Here is a 17820-nt window from a genome sequence, read left to right on the forward strand (position 1 = left end):
TAAAATTTGAATTCAACTTTTTAATAGTTATGAGGATATTCAGATTGTTTCATAATGAATGAATTGTGGGTTTGTGTTTTTTGAGGAATTAGGACATTTCATCCAAGTTTTCAAATTTATGTATATGGGGTTGTTTGTAGTGTTCCCTTACTAATATCTGATGTTTGTAATGTCTGAATTGATAGCCCCTGTTTCATTCCTGATGTTGGTAATTTGTGTCTTTTCTCTTTTTATTTTTCACTGCAGGTTTGTCCATTTTATTCATCCTTTCAAAGGACCAGCTCTTGGTTTCATCAATGTTCTCTTTTTCTGTTTTAAATGTCATTGATTTTGCTTGTATCTTATTATCTCCTTCCTTTGGCTTGCTTTGGGTTTATTTTGCTCTTGTTTCTAGATTCTTGAGGTAGGAGTTCAGAGTATTGATTCAAGATTTTTCCTCTTTTTTCAGTTAGTGCTATAAATTTCTCTCAGCACTGATTTAACTGTGTCTCAGAAATTTTGATATGTTAAATTTTCATTTTCATTCAATTCATTGTATCCTTTTTCTTCCCTTAAGACTTCCTTTTTGATCTATGAATTATTTAGAAGTGTGTGTTTAGTTAACAAGTGTTTGGAGACTTTCTCATTATCTTTCTGTTATTGACTTCCAGTTTGATTTCACTGTGGTTGGAGAATGCACTCTGTATATTTAATTTTTTAAAAGACTATTGATGTTCATTTTATTGCCCAGGATATGGTCTCTTGGTATATGTTTCATGGGCACTTGAAAAGAATGTATACACCCATACTTTTGCTTACTGTATTCTTCCTTTTTTCCTGATGCTTCAAGGCTCCTCCTTTTTTTTTTTTCCTTTTATTTATTTATTTATTTTTATTTTTATTTTTTTTGCTTTTTCAGGGCTGCACCTGTGGCATATGGAGGTTCCCAGGCCAGGGGTCAAATTGGAGCCGTAGCTGCCAGCCTACACCACAGCCACAGCAACACAGGATCCAAGCCACATCTGCAACCTACACCACAGCACACAGCAATTCTGGATCCTTAACCCACTGAGTGAGGCCAGGGATTGAACCTGCATCCTCATGGATGCTAGTCACATTTGTTAACTGCTGAGCCACGACAGGAACTGCATCTTTTCCTTTTTAATTAGAGAACTTCCTTTAGCCATTCTTTTGGATAGGTCTGCTGGTGACAAATGTTCTTAGTTTTCCATCATCTGAGAATATCTTGATCCCTTCATTCCTGAAGGGTATTTTCTCTGGGTATAGGATTCCGGGTAGGCAGTTCTTTTCTTTCAGCACTTGAAAAATATTGCGCCACTTTCTTCTGGCCACCTGATTTCTGATGAGAAAGCTACTGTTATTCAAACTGTTTTTTTCCATATAGATTAGGTGTCATTTTTCTTTTGCTGCTTTCATGATTTTTTTTCTTTAGTTTTCAGAAGTTTAACTATGATACATTTTGCTGTGGATTTCTTTGGGTCTGTCCTGTTTGGAGTTCACCCAGCTTCCATATAAATCTGAAGTTTATGTCACTTGCCAAATTTTAAGTTTTCAGCAGTTATGTCTTTGATTGCATTTTCAGCCCTAGCCTATTTCTTCTCTTTCTGGTACTTTGATGGCATCTTATCACAGCCCAGGAAGGATGGAAATCAAGACTCCCCATCTGGACTTTACTGGCAGGTGAGGGTAGGACATAGCTTTTCTGTGGAGTGTGGTTGGAATAAAACAGTTATTGTCTAATAGTCTTCTGTCTTTCTGTCCTTTGGCTGGAGACAGCAGGCTTTTGTTATAGATTTTTTTTTTTTTCTGTTTATTGGTATTTCTGGGTTCCTGGCTTCTTCAGCTCCAAGTTCTTCAGGTACATGAGGCAAAAACAAACAAACAAATACCCATTATGTCATTCCCAGGTCCTGAGGTCCCTTGCCAGTCTGCCTTCCTCTCTCCACCTATCAGAATCCTCTTATGTTTGATTTATATATATTTTCTAGGATTTTTTTAATTGAATATAGTTGATCTACAATGTTTTTTTAATTTCTGGTATACAGCAAAGTTGACCCAGTTTTTTATTTATATATATATGTGTGTGTGTATTTATATATTTATGTATATATATACACTTTTTCAGATTCTTTTCCATTCTAGATTATTACAAGATATTAAATATAGTTTCCTGTACTATACAGCAGGACCCTGTTGTTCACCTATTTTATACATACTAATGTGTATCTGCTAATCCCAAACTCCTAATTTATCTCAAACAGGGTTTTTTTTTTAATTCAATCATTTTTTCCTAATTGGTGTGTTATTTTCTTAAATTAAGATATAATTTACATACCATAAAATTCAGCCTTTAAAAGCATACGATTCAGACCTTTTTAGTAATTCACAAGGTTGGGAAACCATCGCCACTAATTGCAGAACATTTTTGTCGTTCCATAAAGAAACCCCATACTCAGAACTTCCACTGTGGTGCAGTGGGTTAAGAATCTGACTGCAGCAGCTCGGTTTGCTGTGGAAGCTCAGGTTCAATCCCCAACCCACTGCAGTAGGTTAAAGGATCCAGTATTGCCGCAACTGCAGCATGGGTTGCAGCTGTGGCTTGGATTCAGTCCCCGGCCTGGGAACTTCCATATGATGTGGGTGCAGCCATAAAAAAAGAAAAAAGGAACCCCATACTCAAAGCAGTCAATTTCCATTACTTACTTTTACCAGTTCCTCGTAATCACTAATCTACTTTCTCTATCTATGAATTTTGTGTCCAGCTTCTTTCACTCAGCATAATGTTTTCAAGGTTCATTGTGGCATGTATCAATACTTCATGCCTTTTTATTGCCAAATAATATTCTTGTATATAGATATTTCATGTTTTGTGTATCTACTCATCATTTGATAGACACTTGGTTTGTTTACACTTTTTTGGTCATAATGCTGCTAAAACATTAGTGTACAAGTTTGTATGAACATATGCTTTCAATTCTCCTAGTTATATACCTAAGAGTTGAACTCTTGGTCAGATGTTAACCCTCTGTTTAATTTTTTGAGGAACTGCCAAACCGTGTTCCAAAGCAGCCACACTTTACATTCCCACCAGCCGTGCAGGAGGGCTCTTTTGCTTCCACATCCTCAGCAATGCTTGTTATTGTCCATCGTTTTGATTATAGTCATCTTCGTGGGTGTGAAGTGGTATCTCATTGTGGTTTTGATTTGCATTTTCCTAATGACTAATGATGTTGAGCACCTTTTAATGTGCTTATTGGCATTTATATATCTCCTGTGGAGAGATGGCTATTTATATCACTGGATCATTTTTTTACTTGAGTTATTTTTCTTTTTATTATTGAGCTATAAGTGTTCTCTTACATACTCTGGTATAATCCTTATCAGTATGGTATGATCCTTATCAGAATGATGATTTGCAAATATTTTCTGCAATTTTGCAGGTTGTCCAGGGACTTTGTTTTACTTAGCTAGAGGAGTAGAAAAATGTACATCCACGTCATCTTCCTGGAAGTAGAAGTCTCCCAAACTAGTATTATAATATCTTTGAAGGGCCAAAGTATGCTTCATCACTTAAAACTCAACATATTTTAAAGTCAGTGTGAGAGAAATATAATTCTAGTGTTCAATTTTTGTTTGTTTCAAATTAAGAAATGATTTTAAAGTTAATTTAGGGGAAATATTTAAAATTTTTCTATGCAGTTTTGTGATTTACCTCCCTGTGTGTTCAGCAGTGGCCTATGTGTTATGTGCCAAGATACAGATCTCTTTAGCCCTCTGGCTAGCCATCAGGGCCTGAGACTGCCCCAACCCCAGTGTTTTGTCCAAATATTATCACTATATATGTGTGCAATGAGGTGAAAAGTGTGAGGAGTCCTGGTTATGAAAACACCAGAGTGACACCAAAGGTCAAGCAAGAATAAGGAATGTTTTTAAAGCTCTGCAGTCGAAGCAGTGGAAACAGGCACGGGAATGAGTGAGCATTTCTCATTTCTCAGCCAAACAGATGAGTCTTTAATCTCTTCTTACCAAACTGTGAGCAATTCAGAGTTAATCACAAGAAATCAAGAATTTCATGGCATCTCCCGTCTTCACCCAAATCACCTTCTACTGATATCTTCAAAGACTGCTATCTTCCTTCTGGGCAAAGATCATTTTTTATATCTATCCTTCTAATTCTACTTTTCTTATAAGCTCAAACACCAGTGTATAGCCATGCATACACTGAATTATTTTGAATTTCGAGTATTTCTTTTTTTTTGAATTTCGAGTATTTCTTTTTTTCTGTAAGTGCCTGAGTGTATCTTACCAGCTCCCCAGCACTGCCAGACTGTGCTATGAAAGGATTATGCTTCCGATGAAATCCCTGACGGCGTTTTGCTCAGTCTCCACTGCAGGGTCCTTGTGTATTCTCAAGCACCCTCTCCAGGTTTCTGTTCTGCAGCACTGCAGGCTGATTAAGGAACACTTTCCAAACCACAGGGCTCTCCCTTTGTTAGCTTCCACACTCTTTCATTGCTGGCATTATTTTCTCATTTCAATCTATGTTCAATATAATTTCAAATTTCTTTAGCTTTCTAAAATTCTGTAGACTTTCTCCATTTAGTCTTTTCTAAGCCCTTTTTTATTTTTTAGAAATTCACCTTACTTTTCTTATCTCCATACGAACTAGTCATTTCCTTTTTTCTTCTTAGTCTTTACTTTGCCTGAATATCTGCTAATAACCTTGATCTTAAGCACTCAAACTCATTACAGACTAGGTACTCTTCATTTTTATTTGGTATTTAATTCTGTCTCTTATGTCAAAGGAAGAAATGTACGTAAAAGCCTTTTACAAACCAGAAAGCACTATGCACTCGTATAACTTATTGAGATAACAAAGGACCACTGTGCCTCTTTTCACGCTTTCTGCTCCTTCTGAGCCAAAAGAACTTCTCCGTAGAGGAGAGAAATATTGAAGAAAAATAAAGCAATGGAATTGTCTCTTAGCAACTGAGTTCATGCCTTATAAATCTTACCCACTTTAGATTACTGCTGCTCAAAATCACTTGCTTTTCTTACTGGCTCAGTACGAATAATGTTATTAAATTATAGGAAAACAAAGGAAAAAATCTAATGAATGAGTCACTCAGTTTGTCAATTGTACTCTTTCTTTGCTTAACACTTCTGAATTGGTTGAGTTGTCTCTTTCTCTTGATTCCAATTGTAAAACTTTTTTATATATCTTTTGTTGCAACTTGAGCTATAAACTAAGTAGAAGCTAAAATACCACCTTATACATTTCCAGGTTAGCTGAGTCCTGACGCCATATAGGTCTTATAAGTAGTATGTAACATATATGTCCTGTATATAAATCAAATTGTATGTAGCTTAAAGAAAAGCAGGTATCCAAAAACTCAAACCAAATTGGGGTGTGATTATCTACATTATAATTCATTATAAGAATTCTTCAGATAGTAGATCTTCATAGTACATTTCATTTAGCAAATATTTTTGAGTTCCTCCTATGCTAGGCAATGCAAGGGATAAAGGTATCCTGTGTGTGTGTGTGTGTGTTTGTGTTTGTGTGTGTGTGTATAAACAGTTGTTTTGGGCTTCGGTAAAAGAATAGATAAGACCTGCACACAAATAAGGCAGTACAATGATAAATGCCTTGTGAGTGGTAAGCCAAGAAGTAGAAGTTCAGAGCTGGGAAAGGTCACTTCCAGCTGGGTGAGCTATTATGATTACATGGGCAAGGTGACATGTTAGAGAACCAAAGACTAACAAAGACTTTGTCAAGTTTAGTAATTAAGGCAAGATTGAAGAGCTAGGTAAGATGTTGGCACCTTCAGCAGTAGAGCAAGGGGTTTAAACTTAGTCAGTAAGCAATGGGGAGCCACTGGCTTTTTTTAAATCAAAGTCTGGTCTAGGAAAATTTATCTGGCAGTAATGTGTAATTTCAGTTGTAAAAAAAAATTGGTCTGTTGATAGCCTTTTAAGCTCCTTACTTTTATATAAAACAAAAATTTGTTGATAAGTCAATTACAGAATTGATTCATTTGTATTCTTTTTAAAAAGTAGTCAAAAATTATTTTCAGACGAAATCAGACCCAGTAAGATGAGCTGCTTAGTTAAGATGTCAGCAGTATATAAAGTGGGATAAAATACTACTTTTCAAACTTTCTAAAATCATTTTTAGGGATTTTTTGTGTGTCAATTAATCATTTCTCCAATTGAAGCAATGCAGAAATCCTCTAGGTTCTCCCCCCTCCACTTGGATAGAATGAATGAGTGTGATGAAAAGAGCTTCTTATCAATAGCCTTCTCAGACTTATTCCTAATTTTGACAAGTATTTGTATACCTCTGCAAAAGACTTTGTTTCTCTGCCTTTTCCTTTAGTGGGAAAAACAAACAGTAGGAATGACAGCCTACCTCACAGGGTCGTTGTGAGGTTCTGCCGGTTCAAAGATGAGGCACTGTGTAAACACTCCAGAAATGTTGATAACTGGCTGAGAAATGGATTTTAGACACTTTGTTAGTGGAAACTGCCATAGATTGGAAATGTGATATTTTAATAATAAAGACTATATAATAAGGTTGGCTATTGTTTTCCATGCATAGTATGCCTCAGGGAATTTAGAGTGTAAAATGGTTCTCACCTGCTACTATAAAGGAAATAACACTTGCTACATATTTACCTTACAGTGAAATCATGTTTTTAAAACAGCACAGCTAGGGAAGCATTGTGTTTTGGTGAGCCATGTTAGAAACCAGGAGGTTGGGAATACTAACCCTGACTTAGTTAACCAAGGTGCTGTGTCACTGGACAAGTCAGTGATCCTTTTTGTACCTAAATTTTTTTATGCTTCTAGAAGGAGGCCTGAAGCTTCTCTAGCCAAAAGAAACTAACTACCACATTAACAGCTTGACACTGTAAGGGACTCAGGAACATACAACCAGAAGCTACTATGTAAAATAGTTTAAGAATAAGGCTGTGGGATGCTGAACAGCACACCTGTCTTCTTACCCTGTTGTACTGACCAGTTGAGTTCCCCCACCCCACCCCTACCCCTTCCCCCCGGGCGAGGGGTCCAGGGGAAAGGGTGTGAGTCTGGGAGGAATTCATGGTTTCCACTTGGAGATCTGGTCACATCCTAGGTCCATTCTAGCCTGATAGATTATAGTTTATTCTAATCCTGGTCTTTGGTGCTATTTAGACTTCTTCTGAGATGTTTTCAGTGTCTGTCTTGAGAAGCCTCAGGCCTTCTGAGCAGCCCTGACTGCCATCATGTCTCTCTGAGCCTTTGGAAGGATATGGTCTGGGTCTAGAACTGCACTGAGTCCTGCTTTGTCGTTCTGATCTGGGGACTGTGTCTTCAAAAAAATTTTTTTCTACCTCAGTTGAATTTTATTCTATGATGAATTCTTAGTAAAGATTTAATAATAATAATAAGATGTTAAGTTGTTTTCTGAAAATATATTTAGGGTTTCAGAGCAAGAAGTTTCTTTCTTTGCTTCTGACTTAAACTTGAAGAAAAGTTCAGAACAGTACCTGAAAATGTCAGTTCATGCCATTAATCAGAAGCATTTCTTTTATCTCAAGTTGGGACTGAAACTGACTAGCTCCTCTCAAAGCTTAAATGTTGGGAGCACAATTTTATAAATGAGAGATTATTTTAAATATTTTCCCTTTTTTGCTATACCTTTTAGAGCTTTTGCCATACCATATAGAGCTTACTGTGCTGAATTGAATCAAATCAAAGCATGCCCAGTTAAAAAAAAAATAATAGCCTCTGGCTTGAGAACCAGACTTTAGTTCATTTGAAAAACCAGAATGATCCTGGCCCGGTTTTAACGCATGAAGACTCTCCAAACCACACTGGCTGGAACCTAGTGTTGTAGAACCAGGCTATAAAACACAAGGGCTGGGGACTCTCCAGAATAGTGGGAATCTGCTATTATTTCTCAGCAAATCAAATCCACGGTGAATACTGGTGAACAGACTGTGTGGTCTAATTCAGGGCGCAATATCAGCATCAACAGTGGAAGACCAAGTTCAGGGACGAGAAGGAAACCACAAAGACTAAGCAGAGAGGAAAGGGTAACTTGGGTAGGCACAACAGCACATTTTAGACGTTCAGAAGTCACTGTTTCTTTTCCTCTGCTTATCTTCCCCACAGAAACCTTATGGGGGAGTACATGGAGGAGGAAGACTTAACTTAGAAAGAAAAAAATTACATGAAGTGATCATTTGTACTGCTGGGGGTACTTCTTAACGTTTATTGGGTGTGCACCACCACTTAACACATTTGACCCAAGCATTTCTCTTGATTCCTTATCTTTTAATAATGCTGTATAATCTGAAAGACTTATTTACTGTGTTTGATCCATTTGTCTACTTTAATTCTATAAGGGCAGATTCAGGTTTAGGGGGAATACTTTTCTGTTCTGTTTTCACAGTGTTGCTCATTTTCTTCTATTAAAAGCATATCTAAAATCTTCCTTCTCTTTTTAGGTAACAGTATGACTAAATACATTGAGAAGCTAGAAGAGATCAAAAAAAGTGAGTAACACTATAGATGGTTTGGGATAATGGAACCCCGTAGCTGTTCTATAAGTTGGTTATTAACAACCTTAAAGACACTCCACAACTGATGCTGTGGAAATCAGGTGAGGCTATCAGGTCCCTAGAAGGATGTGGGAAACACTGGGTACCATCCTGGTCAGCTGCTAAGATTGTGGTCTTTGGGTCTGAGTTTTGCCCCACTTAGATCCCATAGGAGATATAAGTGTTGGAATGTGAAATGACCTCTGGTTAAGCAGCGAGAACCCGAGCTTCTAGTTTCATTGTACTGCAGTCTTTCATGACCTTTCTTCAAGGTACTTGATCTTTCCTATTTTCTTATTTTCTCTATACCTGAGATAGGCATAATAGTATCTCTCTTATTTCATAACATTCTTTGAGTATAAATTTGATGGTATTCATGAAAGAGAGATGTGAGAAAGAAAGAGCTTATTTTTAAAATGATGTTAGGCATTATAAATTCATTGCAGACTGCTTTCTTTTAATTAAAAATCATATTTCATGCACATCCTTTTTAAAAACTAATCTTCAGCAAAGATATGCTACTAGTCACTGAGTGCACTGCCCTTGCACAAAATCATAATTTTTCAGTCTGTATCCAAAACAGATGTAAAATGTACACATCAAGGCCAGAATTAGAGAATCCATCTATTTTCTAAGATGGATTTGCTCATAGCTTCAGTAGGAGAACCTAGTGCTAGGGGAGTATTGAGCTAATGGCAGTAAAGAGATATTCTGACTGATAGCAGTTCAGGACTTGGCTCTGACAATATATATCTTCTGGGAAGAGGACATTACAGATCCAAAATTCACCAGAACTTTTGTTTTTACACAGCAGGCCTTTTAATTTAAATGATAATGTTTCTTTTTCTTTGAATGGCTGCAGTATTGAGAAACCCTAGATAATAGACATGGACTCAGGAGTGGCTTCATGCTGACTTTGTTGTTTGCCACATTGAGCTGCAAGGGCTAATGCTATAGACATTTGTTTTTAATGTGTAATGTCGCAGTATCTGTATCTTTTCTTCTTTGGTATTTTATATTCCATATATTCCTTTATGCTATATATTTTAAATGTTATGTATCTATAAACTGTTATGCTTTAAGTATATATATATATATATATATATATTTTAAGTGTATATTAAATTTTTAAACTATGAAAAAAATCTTGTTTACTCACCTACACTTCATTGTTGTCATCCTGTATTCATCCACAGCAGGTAAAATTCAGCTGGCCTGCTTCTGTTTTGGTTTATAGCCTCTTTCACCTCTTATCTATTTGTAGCTGAGTGTGAGCTCACCTGTACACACCAAAATGTGTCCCATAGAAACTGTCCTGTCCCACCCAGATTTCTGAAACCTGTTTAAAACATTTCTTAAAAGCACAATGTGGTTTCTTTAGTATCTAAACTTTAAATGGAGCTTATCTCCCCAAAGAAATACCTCCGCATGAGAGTGCTCGAAAATGCTTCCTTCTCTTCCCTCTTCAGAAGTTGCGAGCTTCCTTTCAGTAAGACAGGAGGTTCCTCTCACCTTCTTTCACACACTTTGTGCTGATTCCCTGACTAGAATTACTTCAGATTCTGGTTTGAGATCTACATTTTGGAAGATAGCTCCCTCTCTTTTCCCATTTTCTCTTGTAGACGTTCTTCTGGGTCAGAAGGGAGGAGAATATTGCCTTGTTTCGTGACACCCTAAACCCATCACTTTTCTCGGATTACCTTAGATGCCATGTCTTTCTGTCAAATCACAAACCTTGTCCTGTTACTTGCTTTGATTTGTCTTCCACCATTAGCCCAGCTTCCCTTTGCTAATAACGCATTTTAACAGAACCCTGAAAACGCAGAGTTCCTTTGTAATCTGAATATTCTTTCAACTCTGCCTGGGGAAAATAGACACTGTGTCTATTGACTGTTTACAAAGCCCATTCTTGGCTTCTGGTGGTTAAATGACAATAGTTGGACCCACTGTGAAACATCCTAGATAGTCAGGTCTCTGTCCTTCCAGTAACTCGAGAGAGAGACAGACTTAGACTCCAGACTTACAAGAGAAGCAAAACTTGATAGCATATCTGAAACTAGGGTTATTTGTCTCCATTATAGAGTTTGGGAGAAGCTGCAGTAGCAGAAGCTCCATTCTTAAAGCTCTGTTCGCCCTTGCAAGGACAGACTGACAGAGCTTTCCAAGTCATCCTTTTTATAAAATTTAAAACTTACTGTCAAACGTCTAGCTTGATCTTTTATCTCTGAGTAATAATGTCAGAAAGTCCTAATGATGGCTGTCCTTCTAAACCAGAACCAGGTATGTGGAGTCGAGGCTCAAATGTGCAGGGGGATTTCTAGTGTTTACGAGAGGACACTAGAAATGCCAACCATTAGAAAATAGCAGAGCCTGGTTTTTGCTTAAGGTAATTCTGATTTAAAAGGAATTTTAATGTGCACATTTTGTACTTAGAATGTGAAGAATTGGAGAAGTATTTCAAACTCTGTTACTATACCAAAAAAATATCAACGGATAAATGCCACAGTGCAAACTACTTGAAAGTGCTGACTGTTTTCATTGGCTGATTTATTGCCATTTTGATTTATGGAAGTAACTTTTGGTGGGCAAATTGGTGGTGATTGAGAGGAATACTGTAGTTGTTCACTTGCACTTTTTAAAGCTTCTGCTCAGCTTATTTAGGATTGCCTCCTGGAGGGTTTTAGAAGTTCCTTTACATCTAAGTGTGTTACTTTGTTGTATCCAGAAGAAGCTGTTGTAAAAATTTTTCTAGAAGTGTTGGTCAGTTTTTAGCTAAATTGCTCTCTTTAGGACTTTTTAGAACAGAGACACTTTAATTCCTCCTCGTAAGAAAGAGTCTTGGTATATTCACAGAAGTCTTGTTTTTAAGGTAATATTATTTCCTGACTCTGAGCTGTAGGGTGTTTAGTAAACCAAGCTAACATTTTCCTCCAAAGTAGCTATCCGGTCTGTGCCGGTTTTTTGGAAAATTCATGGGAATGATTAGTAACACCAGGTAAATAATCTTAAGTACCTTAATCCTTTCCTTTGTTGCTAGGAGTCTCGGGTTATGAGACAGTGAAGGCCATAGCAATTATCCAGCTAACCTTTAGTAATTCTGAAATAACGAGGCAGTATTTAAGGAGTCATGGACGCCAATATAAAAACCTAGAAGAGGATTGAAGGCTAAGGGCAGGTGGGAGTTCAACACTGAGAACTCTTCAGAATTGGCAGTCATCTTCAGAAAAGTTTATGTAAGCCAACTTTTAACTTGTCTCTACGGGACAAATAACAGTAAGATTGGCTAAATTTTGTAAAAACTGTTTAATATGATACGAAGAATTATTAACACAAACAAGTGCAGAAGGACCCACATTTGAGTTATGTCTCAGAACTGTAAAAATAGCGCTGGGAAAATATTGATGTTTTCGGTTGATTTTCTTTTTTTAATTGTGGTAAAAAAAAAAAAAAACCCAAAAACCTAAATAACAAAGTTTACCAATGTAACCACTTTTAAGTGTACAGTTCAGTAACGTAAAGTATATTTACTTTGTTATAAAATAGCTCTCCAGAACTTTTCCATATTGCAAAACTGAATGGGTTGATTTTTATTGAAGTGAAGTTGAAGCAAATTGATATATTACCAGGACCACTCATGGAGTATTGTGCCCAGCATTACACTCCAGGAAAAAAAGTGTTGTCCTATGTCTCTAGCATGGTTTGTAACCTCAGGAACAGAACTGTTCCCTTTTCAGGGCAGAGTTAGGATGGCAGGGTGTAAATGTCTTACCAGCTCTTGACGTGGGGCAACTCAGCTTCTCTGAGTCTCTGTCCTCATTTGTAAAATACGGGTGTTTATTCCTGCTTGATTCTGAAAAGGATTTAAAGGGCTTTAAATACATGCAATAGAGTATGGTCAAAGTAGAGACAGCATAGCAAGGAGATAGTAGATGAATAAAATAAAGGCAGGGGATAAAATCACTAGACCCCAAAATGTGGCTTATGAATTCAACTTGAGGCTTCTTACTGGCCAAAGCAAAGGAATAAATGAAGAGATGATATAATACCTGCCACATTTAATTCTGAGGATATCATGAGGATCCAATGAGACTAATAATGTAAAAGCATATACAATAACTTGAAAATATACCATATAACTTGATTAGAAAGAATTAATACTTCGAAGAGAGCAAAATAAACCTGGAAAAATATTTGTCCTATTCTGCTTTTCAGATTATAGATACAAAAAAGATGAGCTTTTCAAGAGACTCAAAGTTACAACTTTTGCCCAGCTGGTAAGTTGAATGATCTTCCATTGGAGTAAAGACTGTCTAATTGGTACTGCTTTATGTATTTCTAAATTCAAATCTAGGTAATGTTTGCAGAAGGTTTTCTTCTGATTCCTGATATTTCACCTACAAGAGGACCAGTTGGTGTGGAAAATTTGCTTTTTTCTTTGATGAGAATTTATAAAGTAAAAAGTACATTCTACTTTTTACATTCTTTTTAAAATATTCTTCATTATGGTTTATCATAGGATATTGAATATAGTTGCCTATGCTATACAGTAGGATCTTGTTGTTTATCCAGTCTACACGTAATAGCTTACATCTATTAATCCTAGCTTCCCACTCCATCCCTGCCCCATCCCCTTCCCCTTTAGCAACCGTAAGTCCGTTCTCTATGTCTGTCTCTGTTTCATAGATAAATTCATTTGTGCTATATTTTAGATTCCACATATAAGTGATAGCATATGGTATTTTTCTTTCTTTTTCTGACTTACCTCACTTAGCATGATAATCTCTAGTTGCATCCCTGTTGCTGCAAATGGCATTATTTCATTCTTTTTTGTGGCTCTATATATGTATTTGTGTGTACATATGTATTATATCTTCTTTATCCATTCATCTGTCAATGGACATTTAGATTGTTTCCATGTCTTGGCTATTGTCATTCTACCTGTTATATCATCATCTTTGTGGTTTAGGTTTTATTTTTCCTTGTCCATTTATCTTAATATTGAGAATCTGGAATTCTAGGCTCTTTATTTCTTAGACATTTTTCTCTGTGGAACCAGGTTATCTTCCATCTATGACTGACCTCTTTTTTCCACCTCTTTCTGCCATGGGCTATTTTGATACTTTAGGAGAGTCACTTTCTTCTTTCATTTGAAAATTATGAACAAAGTGTCTCTCTGGCCTCCGAAGAAGGAGTCCAGTGATATAACTCAAGGTGGATCTTGGGTCTTATGAGCTAAGTTGTGAAAAGTGCTTTTAAAATTGTGTGTAGGTATATTGTAATCAATATGTAATTACATTTGTTCATTGCATGAAAAATTGCTGATATAATTCTATTATTATTATTATTGCATTTTTAACAAATAGCATATTATGCTGGGACTAGAATATAAATGAATGCAATTTTAAACTCTTAATGTTTCTCATCCAAAATTATCCTTTTGGTCTTCTAAGATTATTATGTAATGTTTTAAACAAACCTTTTCTTCTAGAACGATCATCTACGATGTAATTACCACCCCTAATGTAAGGAGACCTGAGATTTAGTCTCCAATTGAGGATACTGACAGCTTCTTAAAACAGGAGATCTTTAATGTTTGATATTTCCTCATATTTTATAAAAGACAGAATTGCCTCTGTTTAAAGACAAGCAAACAAACACATATACACATTTCATTCTTGTTTCTATCAGGTCATCCAAGTTGCTACCCTATCTGATCAAACACTGGAAGTGACAGCTGAGGAGATTCAAAGGCTAGAAGGTAATGAGAAGTGAGGATTGACCATTTGACTCAAGTACTCACCCTGTGCTGTTTTGTTTACAGGGACTTGGGACTTTGATGTATCTATTTGTAATTAGATTGCTACTCTCTGAGAAATGCTGTCTGGTGCTTTATTAATTCTTATTTCTTAAAAAAAAAAAAAGCCATCTGGTTTTCTGGCTATAACATTTGTAGTCTTAAATGTTTTAGATATATTTAATGTAATAATTACTTTTTTCGACAAATATTTTTAGTGCCTTCTACATATGTATAGGTCACAGAATTAGGTGCTATGGAGACTACAAAGATGAATAAAACACAGCTCTGCTTACATGGAGTTTATAGCCATGAATGTGCACATGCACATATATATTATGCACATATGTGTTAGACGAGGAAAATGATGAACAAATTCAAAATTACTAATATCACAATTTCATGGAAGGAAACCATTGTTTGTTGAATGTATGTTGTGGGGTACTTCACGTGAGTTTTCTTACTTAGTCTTCTCAAAAACGCTAGATGAGAAGCCCAAGCCTCAGAAGTTAAACTACTTGCTCACAAGGTGATAACAGCCAGTAAGGAATGGACATGGGATAGAAATCTATGTGTCTCTGGTAGCATCCTTCTGGGGTCCTGGAATATGCCTTTCGAGAAATGCAGGGTGCTGTGAGGCTTCCATATTTTCCAGGTAGAAAACTGAGGTAGACTTTCTCCAGGCTTTCACAGTGGGCCTCTGTCCCCTTAGGGGTAGAATGTTAAGGGTGAGGCTGTTTCAGGCTGAAGAGCCGCCTGAGCAAAGGCACGGAGAAGAAGTCCAAGCATGTTTGGGGAATCGCATAATCCAGTCTGGCAGGGGTCTGAGGGAGGGGTTAGTGCAGGGTAGGAGATAAGGCTAGACAGATAGATAGGCACCAGATTTCCTTTCTTAAATACCAAATTGAAAAGGAAACCACTTAGGTGTACTTTCATGAAAAGAATTCACAGAGTTAAGGTCTTTATTTTATCCTGAAGTACTCAGCTGTCAGTGTGTGGCTGGTTATGGAAGGAGACTGCATTTTGTTAAGGTTGATAGAGGCCAGGAATTGGACTTCTGATTTCAAGACAAGTTTCTCAGGAAGTCTGAACACTGGGTTTGTACAACTCAACTGTCATTTCCCTGGACTTGTTTTTGTTAGAGAGGATAAAGAGAATCTGAAAAAGACAGGAATTTATCTTTGACAGATAGATGCCTCTCACTGCAGAGAAATAAGGCCTCTTTGTAACAGAGATAATTGAGTCTCCTCATACGAGTACTCCCAATTTTAACCTGGTTATATAAGTACCTGGATTTAGCCCTTTAATTCATTGTTGAGATTGCAACCCCAGAACATATGGGCACATGCAATTTTCTCTTCTGAGATAAATTTGCACAGCAAAATAGGCTCTTGTAAAGTAGGACACCATAATGTGTGAGTAATATTAGTGTTTTTCTCATGCTCTATACAGAATAATAGCTCACTCAGGAATGCCTGTAGAACAGATTGTATGCATATTGGCTATCTTGGAAAGAATAAAAAAAACTTTTATAATGTTTATTGTTTTTTCCCTGACTTAAAAGTATATTTCTAGAAAATTAGAAAACTGTTAAAAGCAAATAAAGAAGAAAACTAAAACAGCTAATAAACCCTATTAACATGTTGTCTGTATTCCCCACCCAAATCTATACACTTTGTGTATAGTTTTGTATTATGCTGTTTTCAATTAACGTTTTACCATGCACACTTTCCTATGTCATTACACTTCAGAAGCTTAATTGTAAAGGTGTTGTCATATGATGTCTATCCTTTGGATATGCCGTAATTTATGTAATTATTCTCCTATCGTTGGGCATTAACATTTTTCTGATTTTTCATTTTTATAAAATAATGATGCCATGTAAATACACAAATGTTTGTATATTTCTGATTATTTCCTGAAGATAAACTGCTGCAAGCTGGAACCATTTTAAGATGCTCAGTGCTGAGTCCATGTTATCTCCAGAAAAGTTCTACTTGTTTGCATTCCTACCGAGCAAATGAGAAGACCCATTTCTTCCCATTCTAGCTAATGCTGAATAATTCTCATGTTTGTAAATAATTGCCAGTTTGATGGATGAAAAATAGTACCTAATAGTTTTATTTTGAATTTCTCTGATGGTGAGATTGAGCTTTGCATGTCTCTGTTTGTTGCTCATACGTATTTCTTCTCTTGAGGACATTACAGGTCCTTTCTCATTTTTTCCTAATGGCTTGTTCCCTTTTTTACTTATTGGTTTGTAAAAGCTTTATATAATTATGATATCTTTATTCATTGGAAACCAGTATAGCCTTGAAAATGAAGAAGAAAAATCTTTACTTGATGATTTAGAACAATACCCACTTTCTGTATTAAGTAAAAATAGAACAATAACTAAATAAACAACAAACCAAATTATAGAGCAGTATGACTAACATTCTCCTGCATATGTAAAAAGAGGAGGAAATAAAATATATACAAAATATGTAGTTGTTTCACTTTTGGAAGGAGATAAAAATTTGTGAAGGTGGTTCCCTTGCGGAGAGGGGGCCTGAGGGCCTGCAGGTCTGGAGTGAGACGAAGAGTTCCTTTCCATATTAATGATTTTTTCTTGTTTGCATTTTTACCTTATATGCATGGTCTTTTTTCTATTAAAGAACTAACTTAAAAACTCTTAATAAATTAAGTATATTATCCTTTTCTTGTTTATATATGTCACAAATATTTTTCCTAATTTGTTATTCACCTTTTAATTTTCTTTTTGTGGGCTTTTGACATATATGAGGTTTGCATTTTTACGTAATAAATCTGTTAACCTTTCATGTTATATTTTCTCTTAGTGCTGTAGATTCATAAAATCCAAAATAAGATATTCAACTATATTTTCATCTGTTAGCTTGCTTGGTTGTTTGGGGTTTTTTTCCATATCAATCCGTCTGTTAGCTATTTTGGTATATGATATGAAAGATTATCTAAATTTGATTTTTTTTTTTAGTTGACAGATTATTCCAACACCATTTATTTAATAGTTTTCTCTTTACCCACTAATTTCTGATGTTACCTTTGACATACATTAGATTTTTATATATATTCTAGGATTTATTTCTGTGTTCTTTCTTCTGTTATCTATTGTTCTGTTGCATTGTTTTGATCATTTATCTTTTCAAGATATGTTACTATTTAATAAGGCAGGTTCTCCAGATTACCTTTATATTATATATAATATACATAAAACCTTTTTTTCTCTCTTCTCATCTTTAAAATTCTTATAAGCTTTTTTTAAAGCCCATTGTGACTTGTATTAGGGCCAAACTTTAAATCTGTAAAGGGTTAACATCATTTCACTCTTAGTCATCAAGTTAGGAATATGCAATATTTGTCACTCTCTCTTCATTCAGGTCTTCTTTAATGTCCCTAAGGAAATTTTTATAAGACCTA

The 17820-nt window shown here is 35.9% G+C and overlaps 1 protein-coding gene across 2 annotated transcripts in view; it reads left to right on the forward strand.

The window, feature by feature from the left end:
• The window catches only part of CEP41 (centrosomal protein 41), a 46334-nt gene that overhangs the window by 19084 nt on the left and 9430 nt on the right, over positions 1 to 17820 (forward strand). The window contains exons 1-4 of one of the 2 annotated variants that reach the window (XM_085005446.1): positions 7866 to 8090; positions 8496 to 8543; positions 12801 to 12862; positions 14277 to 14346. In XM_085005446.1, the coding sequence (XP_084861572.1) occupies positions 8504 to 8543; positions 12801 to 12862; positions 14277 to 14346 (172 nt within the window). In that variant the 5' untranslated portion in view covers positions 7866 to 8090; positions 8496 to 8503. Of the gene's footprint in view, positions 1 to 7865; positions 8091 to 8495; positions 8544 to 12800; positions 12863 to 14276; positions 14347 to 17820 lie in introns of those variants that run through there. The other variant, XM_003134674.7, reaches the window with a different exon arrangement.

This window comes from Sus scrofa, chromosome 18 (assembly GCF_054392235.1).
Source record: "Sus scrofa isolate SSC_HxYL_T2T_F1_AM1 chromosome 18, Sscrofa_HxYL_maternal_Yorkshire_Landrace_v2.0, whole genome shotgun sequence".
NCBI classification, from domain to species: domain Eukaryota; kingdom Metazoa; phylum Chordata; class Mammalia; order Artiodactyla; family Suidae; genus Sus; species Sus scrofa.